Below are 12033 nucleotides of genomic sequence, written 5' to 3' on the forward strand. Positions count from 1 at the left end.
CCAATTGCCCAAAGTGGCTATTAGAAGCTTGTTAGCTTTTTAAATGAGGGAAGCTGTTTCCCTTCCCAGATTCTTCCGCAACAATTAGGGTGGGGATGGGGGGAGAGAGTGTTTATTTCAGCTCTTGCTTGAATTTAGAGGTGCTGACCTTTAAAGCCCTAAACAGCCTTGGTCCTGTATACCTGAAGGAGCGTCTCCACCCCCATCGTTCAGCCCAGACACTGAGGTCCAGCTCTGAGGGCCTTCTGGCGGTTCCCTCGCTGTGAGAAGTGAGGTTACAGGGAACCAGGCAGGGGGCCTTCTCGGTAGTGGCACCTGCCCTGTGGAATGCCCTCCCATCAGATGTCAAGGAAATAAACAACTACCTGACTTTTAGAAGACATCTGAAGGCAGCCTGGTTTAGGGAAGTTTTTAATATCTGATGTTTTATCGTGTTTGAGGGCTTGCCGATCAGAAGGTCGGCAGTTCGAATCCCCGCAACGGGGTGAACTCCCGTTGCTCAGTCCCTGCTCCTGCCAACCTAGCAGTTCAAAAGCACATCAAAGTGCAAGTAGATAAATAGGTACTGTTCCGGTGGGAAGGTAAACGGCGTTTCCGTGCGCTGCTCTGGTTTGCCAGAAGCGGCTTGGTCATGCTGGCCACATGACCCGGAAGCTGTACACCGGCTCCCTCTGCCAATAAAGCCAGATGAGTGCTGCAACCCCTGAGTCGTCTGTGACTGGACCTAACGGTCAGGGGTCCCTTTACCTTTAATATTTTCTAGACTAATGAATAATCTACAGTCAACAATGTCCCAAGATCAGTTGTCTGATCTAAACATTCTCTGCATAGAAAATGATAAACTGGAACTTACTGATTTTAATGCTATAACTGATAAGTTGCATCCAAAAGAACTCGAGAGAAACTGCTCTGACTTTGCATGTAGTGTGAGGTTATAAAATAGCTATGGTTCCCCTATGAATTCTGTGTGAATGCCTTCATTAATTCCATACTTCGATCAGCTTATTAAAGGTTACAAATTCATATGCAATCTTTTTACCAATGCTAAAATTTCAGCAATGTTCAGCTGAGAGCCAGCATGGTGTAGTGGTTAAGAGCCGTAGACTCGTAATCTGGGGAACCGGGTTCGTGTCTCCGCTCGTCCACATGCAGCTGCTGGGTGACCTTGGGCTAGTCACACTTTTCTGAAGTCTCTCAGCCCCCCTCACCTCACAGAGTGTTTGTTGTGGGGGAGGAAGGGAAAGGAGAATGTTAGCCGCTTTGAGACTCCTTCAGGTAGTGAAAAGTGGGATATCAAATCCAAACTCCTCTTCTTCTTCTTCTTCATTGAATAGATAAGAGAACAAAAGGGTCCGAGATAGGCAATTTTTGTAGAGACCTACCAAAGGTTACTCAGCATTCATTCCCCTTGAGTTAATCTGCTCCTCTGTGAAAAATCATACTTTTAGTGCAGGGAAAAAATGTTATGGCAATATTACAGATTTCTCTCTCTCAAGTTGCTATAAGGCAGGCATGGCCAAACTTGGCCCTCCAGCTGTTTTGGAACTACAGTTCCCATCATTCCTGACCACTGTTCCTGTTAGCTAGGGATGATGGGAGTTGTAGTCCCAAAACATCTGGAGGGCCAAGTATGGCCATGCCTGCCATAAGGGAACAGCCCTTTCACAGTAACACCGCTAGAAACAGAAAGAGTCGCATCTGATCATTTTATGTTTATTATTATGGCTATAAATGACCTTAACTTCCTTTAAAAGTGTAGAAATATCATCATATGACAATCCTAAAAGAGATTACATTTATCCGAGGCGATATCACAAGTACAAGTTCCAAACACACTCCTAAAGACATGCAGTTTTCTAAAGCTTCCTTCTTGCCCGTTCAAAATGTCTGCTTTGGGGGCAGCGACAGAAAACCATTGCCAGGAAGAAAGGCTTGTACTGCCTGTGCGTTCAGAGCAACACAAGAGCCAACTGGCTCCAAATAAACATCTGTTTTCAAGCCCAACTAGTGTCTAATGGCTTTTACACAAGGCAGAATAGAGACTGTGCAAATATATCAGCCGGCAGATTTGCAGCTTAAGACAGTAAGTCCTTCGCCCTGCCAGTCACAACCCACCTCAACATTTTGGACGTCGTCTCCTCTAGAATTCCTAAAAAACATTCTGTGCACTAAAATAATTTATATAGTCATTTTCTTGGTGTATATTAATATATATATATTTATATATTTATATAAAAATAGGTTGTACCCTTTTACTATTTCAAATTATTGGCATTAAAAAAAACACCAAAAACCACTATGGTTTATCTTAATTATTATACTTTCCCCCCTCCCCTACTGATCATTGGTTGTTAGGAGAGACAGACATAAATTTTGGTATTAAAACTCCAAATAATTAATAAGCAAAGAGGACTTTTTCAACTTGCATAGCATCCATGAATGAATTTGGTGCTTGGGGAAACCCCAAAGAGGGAAACTGTTTGGGTTTGCCTAATTAGAACTGCGTTATTTCGATATTTTTAGGCAAATAATAACAGTTCGATATTCTCCTCAGATCCCAGTCATCCAACATCAGTAAATCAGATTGTAGAGAGTAACTGACAAGGACAGCTGATTAGCACTCTGGGCAAAGGGTTGAATTCACTGGGAGAATATCTCCTGTGCAAACGCTGTTTAACTGGAGCTGTGCAAGAGCCCATCAGCATTCAGCCACAACATTTCCTTGTGCAGAAGAAATAACCTGCAGCATAGCCAAATAATGGTTATCATTTTGGAGAGAAATCTAATCCCATCTACCCCACCCTACCCACTGAAAATTTACTATTGCTCCCATACCAAGTTGCCAAACTGAGTGAGAATTCACATTTTGCCAAATTTGCAAAATTCACTAATCCGAACCTTTGTGTCAAATACTCATTTTAGTTCCATTGCAACGTTGTTTGTATTGCAATCACACACATGTAGAAACGCCTCCCCAAATGAAGAAACATTGATTCAAAACAGGGCCCTGTTTCACGCAGTGTGGCCTCGAAAAATTATTTCAAGTAATGTCGTGTTTAAGTACGGATTTCTTGTCTTGGAAAAAGAGAAAAGGAAAATGGATTCTGTGTGGAGTTGCTTTAGGCAGGCCTCTTAAAAATACATCAAGTCTCATTTTACAATGAGGAGGAGGAGCCTAGACAAAGATTGTTCAAGAAGAGCGCTGCAGAAGCATATTTCTGGCATCCACTCTGTCTCTCTATAGAAGACAAATGGATTCTCCGTAACCCCAGACTACCCAAACTCAGGCTAATAAGATGGCAGTTGCCTCCTGCCAGTGGTCTCTCATTGCACTGCTCAAGAGACATCTCTCACCTTGCAAAGTCTTTTACTCCTGCAATGGACTTGGGTGAAAGTGGGGCAGAGATGGAAACATGTCTTTAGAAAGCAGGGAAGTCTTTAAGCCATGCCAAGTTGGCCGAGAAGCTGTATCCAGAAGTCCTTCGCCGATTCTTCCTCTTTGGCTCAATAGCTAGCAGAATTGCAGCTGATCAGGCTAAAGCAGCCGCCCGGAAACTGTAGGGGGAGCTCCTCCTCCTGGAAGGCCAACCAGTCCACTGAGTGTAGCCCATGAGAGAGATCCCGGCTGATGGGAGGGGTCGAGGGAGGCCGAGATCAGACAGCATTTCTTGGGAGAATTGCAAGCTTACATTATGCGTTGGATGCTTAGGTTCTGCAGTCCTTGACAAGTTCTCAGGTACTTCTTCAAAGGGAAGTGTAAGACAGACAGGAAACCGCCTCGTTTTGTGTTACTGAGCATCGCCAGACATAGATGCTGTGTTCTCATCTTTGGGCTGTTTGGGGGTCCCCTGAAAAGTGCATTTCACGATTAGTCTTCAATTAAACAGCCCTACTTATCTCATTTTGCCTCCTGTGTTGCTTCTCAGCCCTTCCCTTCGCCAGAAACAGCCCCCTGAACTCAAAACTGACGCTCGTGCAAATTTCCCTGCTCACTTAGGCACAGCATTTGGACGGCAGAAGCGGCAGGTGAACAAGTCTGTGCAGAGCCAGCCCATCAAATTTGATTTCTAAAAACATCGTTCACCACAAAACATACTGAGTTGAAAGATCGCATTTTAACATGGGTGACCCCCAGTGCATTAGACCCCCATTCTTTGTCTGATCCGCAGGATATCATGCCTCAAGCGGGGAGCTGGACCAACTGCCCTACAAGGCCGATGCAATGATTCCTTGACTATACATGGCAACTCACCGGAGACGAGGCTTTGGCAAAGTTCAGATGAGCATACAGCATGATGGCAATGTCATTCTGGCCTGCTTCCACTGCGATGGAGAGAGCTGTGCTGCCATCCTGCAGGAGGAGAGAAAATTCAAAGTGTTGGCGCTGGCCTTCAAAGCCCTAAACAGCCTCAGTCCCGTATACCTGAAGGAGCGTCTCCACTCCCATTGTTCCGCCCGGACACTACGGTCCAGTGCCAAGGGCCTTCTGGCGGTTCCCTCACTGGGAGAATGTCCTCTTAATGTGGCAGTTCATTTCACCATGTCAACACAGTCCATCAATTTCATAAGCCATTTCTCCTTAGTTGGCAATCCTTTCCACTTCTGAAGCACCCCGAGTTTCATAGACCCCATAATAGATTCGGTAAATGGGCGCTAATAATAATCACAATAAATTTATTATTTATATCCTACCGATCTGGCTGGGTTTCCCCAGCCACTCTGAGCAGTTCCCAACATAATATTAAAAACATGATAAAACATCAGACATTAAAAACTTCCCTAAACAGGGCTGCCTTCAGATGTCTTATAAAAGTCAGAGAGTTGTTTATTTCCTCAATATCTGATGGGAGGGTGTTCCACAGGGTGGGTGCCACTACTGAGAAGGCCCTCTGCCTGGTTCCCTGTAACCTCACTAATGACAAAGTGTTTAAGGAAGAACGGAGAGCACTGGTGGATTATCTATCAAATTATCACTTTCTGTTCAGCCTGCCATGAAATGGGAGACAAGGGGTTTGTGCACTGTATGTTGTGATTCTATCCTGTGAACTGCCCTGAGACCTGCAGGTACATTGGTACCTTGGTTCTCGAACTTAATCCATTCCGAAAGTTCATTCGACTCCTGAAACTGTTCAAAAACCAAGGCGCGGCTTCCGATTGAGAGCGGGAGCTTCCTGCACTCAACTGGAAGCTGCGGAAGCCGCGTCAGACGTTCAGCTTCCAAAAAACATTCACAAACCAGAACACTCACTTCCGGGTTTGTGGCATTTGGGAGCCGATTTGTTCAGGAGCCAAGCCGTTCGAGTACCAAAGTACCACTGTATAGGATATGGGACGGTATACAAATTTAATAAATAACAAAAAGGGCTCACATTATCGGAGAGGGCAACGTCACAGCCAGGTGTGGCCAAGAGAAGGCGGACGATCTCAGCATGGCCATGTTCACAGGCACACATCAGCGCTGTGGAACCATCGTCATCTTGCAAGTTGACATCCGCTGCGCTAGCTAGCAAGGCACGAACCATGTCCAGACGCCCGTGGCTGACGGCCAACATCAGCGCAGTTTGCCCAGCCTGCAGGAACGGCGAGGAGAAAAGCAACAGTGTATGTTGCAGCTATGTTGATGGTGAAGGCTACTGCAGTCTCTGGTTCATCAGGAGGAGGAGTTTGGATTTGATATCCCACTTTTATCACTACCCGAAGGAGTCTCAAAGCAGCTAACATTCTCCTTTCCCTCCCTCCCCCACAACAAACTCTCTGTGAGGTGAGTGAGGCTGAGAGACTTCAGAGAAGGGTGACTAGCCCAAGGTCACCCAGCAGCTGCATGTGGAGGAGCGGAGACACGAACCCGGTTCACCAGATTATGAGTCTACCGCTCTTAACCACTACACCACACTGGCTCTCAGAATTGCATGCCTCTGTTTAGTGCACAAAATTGAATTGCTGGGGGAGGGGGAAGGTCTTGATTTAAGCGTGATTCGGCACCGTAAGCTTGCAAAAAAAGAAAAGAAAAGCCAACTGAGAGTACAAAAATCTGAAAAGCGTTTCACAACTACCTTAACTTGCAATCAAGCTGGGGCCTGCAAAGCTTTCAAGAAGAGCTGTTTTGCAAAGAGTGTTGCTTTGCTTTGACAGGAACATTTCCCGAATTGCCAATGATACTGTTTATGAAACCTCAAGTAAGGCAAACATGTGCAAATGAGGAATGGGGGAGGAGAATCAGGCTTTAAAATCTCATTTGTGCCCTAAGAGAAGAAGAGTAGGCGGTTTTGAGCACCCCACCCTGGCCAAAGCAGAAGCCTTTGCAAGGCTCTCTCATCCCCTGACTTCCACATCCACCTCCCTGCCCTGCAAGAAACTGCTAACCCTTTGGATACCTGGCTGGCTTTGGCATTTACGTTGCCCATTTTCAGCAGCTGCACAATTGTGTCCATATCACTCTCTGAGCGGGAAGCAGCCAGTGCCGTCAGCATGATGGCCGTATATCCGGCTTTGTTCTGTTGGTCCACGTGGCACAAACCTAGAAAGGCAAAGGAATCAACAAGAAGCCTCATCCCTTTGGAACTAAAGATTTAGAGCGAATGGATTGTGTAGCCCCTAAGGCTGGCCTAAGACATCGCCAACAGGCACCTACCTGAGCCTGTTTTCAAAACTATCCATGGAAAAAGATCCCCCCCAACCTAGCCAGATAGTTGCTGTGATTATTGTGAGCTACATCCTCATGTTTTGCCTAGAGCTTCGTTCTACCACTTCCTGCACAGACCAACATCAGTCATTGCACCCACTTCCCCTTAATTTAATCCACCCCCCTTCTTATTCTTATTCATTTCATGTTTATACCACTTTATATTTTTATGGGAAAAAATCTCAAAGCGGTTAACAACACACCCAGACATCAAAGTATACATTCAAGGCAACACAATTAACGGGAAACTAAAATATTAAAGATTTCAAAATAAAACACTGCAAAGGAGGTCAACTACGGAACGCACATTTAACACAGCAGAGTTAACCAAAAAATAAAATAAAATAAAACCATACTAAAGGAAGTCTATTATAAAATTCACATTTAAAACAGCATAGTTAGCAAGAGAATAAAATATTATCATAAGCACAGAACATATCAACTGGGCAGTTGCTGTGGAAGCTCAGGCTCAATGACCTGGATCTGCACTCAGAGACAGCCAAGATTGTCTGAAGATAAAACTCCCAGCCGACCCCTCTTTCTCCCTCTCTCTCCAGTGGAGTAGAGTAGCATTGGGTTCTGGTGTCAGAAAGCCAGCTTCAAATCCCCACCAGGGCCAGTGCGTCCATTTAGACGAACTAGGCAATTGCCTAGGGCGCCAAAATGGAGGGGGCACTGGCCAGGCTTGGGCGGGACGGGCTAGCAGCAGCTTCACCGCTGTAGCGGAGAGGTGCTGCTTGCCCCCTACACCACCCCTCCAGCTCCCGCTAAAGCAGGCTTTGGTGGGGGGCGGGGCGGGCAAGCAGCAGCTTTGGTGGGGGCAGGGCAGGGGGGCCAGAAGGTGGTTCGCCTAGGGCGCAAGAAGCCCTAGCACCGGTCCTGATCCCCACTCAGCATATAGCTCACTGGGTGGCCTTTTTTATGTCACAAGGTAAGGTAAAGGTAAAGGGACCCCTGACCATTAGGTCCAGTCATGGACAACTCTGGGGTTGCGGCACTCATCTTGCGTTACTGGCCGAGGGAGCCGGCGTACAGCTTCCGGGTCATGTGGCCAGCATGACAAAGCCGCTTCTGGCGAACCAGAGCAGCGCACAGAAACGCCGTTTACCTTCCCGCTGGAGCAGTACCTATTTATCTACTTGTACTTTTGACATGCTTTCGAACTGCTAGGTGGGCAGGAGCTAGGACCGAGCAACAGGAGCTCACCCCATCGTGGGGATTCGAACCACCGACCTTCTGATCAGCAAGCCCTATGCTCTGTGGTTTAACCCACAGCGCCACCTGCTCTACAAGGTTGTAGAGAGGGCTAAAGACCCACTCTAGCTCTTGGGAGGATTGATGATAATGAATGTAATGAATCAGGAAGGGCAATATGTCGCCCTCCAGATGCTGACTGATGCCCAATGCATGGCCAATGATTAGGGATAATAGAATTGTAGAGTTGGAAGGGTCCCTGAGGGCCAACTAGTCCAACCCCCTGCAATGCAGGAATCTCAACACATGGTCTCCCATCCAATTTGAAACCAGAGCGGACCCCGCTTAGCTTTGCAAGTGTGCTAGCAGTTTTATTGCTGCACCACTAGGAGGAAGATGGGAGGTATAGTCCAGCAACATCTGGAGGGTACCAGGCTCCCCATCCCTGCCATAAATAGCTAGCCTGATTAGATACCCAAATGTCCAGGTGGCAGGCAGGAGCTCCAGGCCACATGGAGTTCCAAAGGTCCTGAGCAGTTGAAGCACAAGAAGCTGCGGCAAAGGGGATGCCCCAGTGAACCACCAAGCTGTGTCCAGGTGGGCCAGCCCTCCTCAAAGGGCTCCCTTGGATTCCAGATTTCCCCATTTCTCCCTATGTCCACCTACCTGTCTCAAGAAGCTTTGTGACCACTGGGAAGTTGGAATGTGAGACAGTGTAGTGGAGGGCCGTGTTGCCGTTGGCGTCGGCCATATTGATGACGAATTCCAGCAAGTGTGGGGAGATGCACCGGAAGGCAGCCAAGTGCTGAGAGACCGATTCTGGATCCGCTTCTTTGTGGCAGGAAAGCCTCAGCCAATAGTGGAGCACAGCAGTATAGGCCAATTTCTATGGAAACACAGGGAGGAAAGGGCAGCCGTGGCAACTGTCAGGCGTGTGAAGCTGTTACGTCCCACTTTTTTGTCTTCTTTGCTAAATGCTTTTTGGGTCTCCTCGGGGGTCTCCCCCTCCCAAAACACCTTCCTCTGGCATACGTGCATGGTGAACAGGAGGAGCAGTCCCAACTAGGGGTTGGGAAAGAGATTGCATGGCAGACTCACTATCTCATCGGAAGCCCTGCCAGTTCCTGATAGCCAGGGTGGAAGACAGTGGTTGTGGGATTCCTTGGTTTTGCTTTCGCAGCTGAGGAATCAAAGGACTGGGAGCACTGGGGGCATTGACAAGGTCTTAGATCCCATCGGTCCGAGGCCTCTGGGCCCTTGATCTGTTGAATACTGCTGGGAGATCTGTGTCCGGCCCCTTCTTCTGCAGCAAAGCTCCCCCTCCCAGTTCCACCCCAGCAGCACTCCTCAGCTCCCCACAAGCGATCAACTTTGGGGCACTAGGATTACAGACTTAATACACTTTTAATATGGTTTAACCAGCATGGTTTCCAACCCCAGGGAACCGCGGCTCCGTGAAGTGGCAGGGAAGCCCCTGTGCAAATGGCAAATCTGGTAGTTCCTTTCTAACAGATAACCTCCTCTCCATGAGGATAGGGATCAAATGGTTTCTTTAGGTCTCTCTGAGCCAACAAAACGCCTTTCCGTGAAATCAGGAGCCTCTACAGTATCACAGACAATGACAACAAATGAGAGGCTCCCATTTTAAGCTCCCTTCCACCCTCCAGAGCTTCCGCCCTCAAGAATGAGAGTGCAGGTATACCATTTCTTCATCCATGTGTTCATTGGGGCTCTCCAGGTATTTCTGAAGGACTTCGCAAGCTGAAAGCAGCTCCTTGCTGAGTCCTGTCCTGGAATGGGTAGACAGGAAGAAGAACATGGGGAAGGTTAGTTTTTGGACAGAGGTCACCAGCCGACAGTAAGTCCCTTTGAGAGGGGAAGACAGGAAATATAAAAAGAAATGTAATGGACATTATTATTATTTGTATAATTCCCTTCATCCATAGATCTCAGGGTGGTTCACGACATAAAATTACAATATAAAAACTACAAAATCTCTCTCTCTCTCTCTCTACATATATATATATATATATATATATATATATATATATATATATATGTGCAAAACTGCTGGGTTTTTATTAGGCATTAAAGGTACAGAAATTAAAAAAGAAGATCTAAAAAAATTTCAGTATGCAGTGATGGCAGCCAGAATCCTAGTGGCACAAAAATGGAAGCAAGACCTACTACCGACAAAAGAAGAATGGATAATGAAATTAACAAAGTACGCAGAGTTAGATAAAATGACAGGAAGACTTCGCGAACAGCGAGACCAAAAATTCATAAGAGACTGGACTAAATTTACAAATTATCTGATAGAAAAAACTCAATTAAATACGTTAATAGGACTACAAGAGGCTTTGTAGTTATAGAAGAAATATTGTTGTAAAATGAAATAAGTAATAATGATGTTAAATATGAATAGTAAAGCAATGACAGACTTAAGAGGTATAAAAACAAAAAGAGAAATAATTTTTGAAACCAGAAGGAAGGATTGAGGGAAGTCATGGCTACAAAAGCCAAAGTATTAGATTGGATATGAAGTAATAATATGTATTATTGTAATGTACTGTATGTTTGTAAAACCAATAAAAATGATGAAGCAAAAAACAAACAAACTGCTGGGTGTGTGTTTCCTTGGTGATCAGAGGGGTGCAGGAGCCAGCAAGCTTCCACTCCTAGCTTTCAGAACTGTTTTCCCCTACTGCTTGCCCCTGGAGGGGAAAAGGTGCGTGTGGACTGAACAAAGGGACCTCCAGAGCAGCCTCATTGCTCTAAAAAATTTTCATGCATCTTCACTTAAATCTGCCTCTCTCCTACTTGGAGAGCTTTTAGACGGAAGGCCAGTTCACATATCCCCCGTGTTACATGAGAGAACCCTCATTTGCACATGCAAGTCAACACCAGGGAGTGGAATGCTGGGCCACACTATGGTGAACATCCTGACAACACAAGAAGAAGAAGAAGAAGAAGAAGAAGAAGATTTTGGATTTGATATCCCGCTTTTCACTACCCGAAGGAGTCTCAAAGCGGCTAACATTCTCCTTTCCCTTCCTCCCCCACAACAAACACTCTGTGAGGTGAGTGGGGCTGAGAGACCTCAAAGAAGTGTGACTAGCCCAAGGTCACCCAGCAGCTGCATGTGGAGGAGCGGAGACGCGAACCTGGTTCCCCAGATAACGAGTCTACCGCTCTTAACCACTACACCACCACAAGCATTGCAGCTTTCCGATGCCTTGTTCTGGGGGTTCTCGTGACACCCACCCCCGAGCCAATCTTGGGAGGGGTGCATGGGGAAAGGACAAAATGGGAGAGCCCCGCTGCACAACCCTCACAAAGGGCTTGAATTGGTGGGACCTGTTAGATGAATTCCTCCCTTGATGCTGTAGTCATCGTGTTTTAAATACGCATGTGTGCCCAGCTCTGTAACTCACCCCAATCTGGAAAGCAATTCAAAGTGAGTTGAGGCTCGGACACAGGTCGCAGCATTTGTAAAACCAGTTCAGCAGCTATAGCCACCACCAAAGAAGTCCATTAGTGTTGCCATTTTGTGCAAATGGGCCTTGACTGACATGGGCTCGTGCGTAGAATTTGTGAGGCCTGGTTTTTGTGGCTCGTTCAAAAAAGAAAAGTGCTTTCTTGGGAGAGGGACTCATTCCCTCTAATAGCAAGCTCAGGTGACTCAGTGTCCACAGGGTTGGTGTCAAAGTGGAACCACTGAGAAACAAGAGGGAGATATAAGCATGCTCAGGGGACCCCAAATTGTGCAGAAATACAAAACATTAAAAAGAAGTTGTCGTCCCGATGAGGACTGAATATGTTCAGTGACCTTCAGGAGCCATGGAAACCGGGTTGGGGGGTTAGCATGCTTGACCCCCTAACGGCTATTATTGTTAAGTGCCTGAACAGAAGCCCACTTGTGAAGGCGTGAGGATATACTGAAACTTTTTGTTGCAGATTCTACTTGAACTTTGTAGCCTGACTTCTGAGTCTCATCAGCTATGCGCTATGAGAATCTGACTTTCTACGACTTTCCTGTCCAGAGTAAAAGAGAGATATCTGAACAGCGACTGAAGACGATATGTGCAAAGCTTCAGTGACCTCAACAGTTCCCTTTCTGCTGCCTCACTTTTCCTCCCTGTATTCTGGTTTTTAAC

The 12033-nt window shown here is 46.4% G+C and overlaps 1 protein-coding gene across 1 annotated transcript in view; it reads right to left on the bottom strand.

Annotated features, from left to right (window-relative positions):
- Positions 1–1697: 1697 nt before the first annotated feature.
- Positions 1698–12033, bottom strand: part of KANK2 (KN motif and ankyrin repeat domains 2) — a 49800-nt gene continuing 39464 nt past the window's right edge. Inside the window, exons 8-13 of the mRNA XM_033172932.1 lie at positions 9579–9666; positions 8543–8762; positions 6375–6517; positions 5370–5570; positions 4253–4351; positions 1698–3848 (exon numbers count right to left, since the gene is read on the bottom strand). Coding sequence (XP_033028823.1) covers positions 3789–3848; positions 4253–4351; positions 5370–5570; positions 6375–6517; positions 8543–8762; positions 9579–9666 — 811 coding nt within the window. The 3' untranslated portion in view covers positions 1698–3788. The remainder of the gene's footprint in view (positions 3849–4252; positions 4352–5369; positions 5571–6374; positions 6518–8542; positions 8763–9578; positions 9667–12033) is intronic.

This window comes from Lacerta agilis, chromosome 16 (assembly GCF_009819535.1).
Source record: "Lacerta agilis isolate rLacAgi1 chromosome 16, rLacAgi1.pri, whole genome shotgun sequence".
NCBI lineage: Eukaryota > Metazoa > Chordata > Lepidosauria > Squamata > Lacertidae > Lacerta > Lacerta agilis.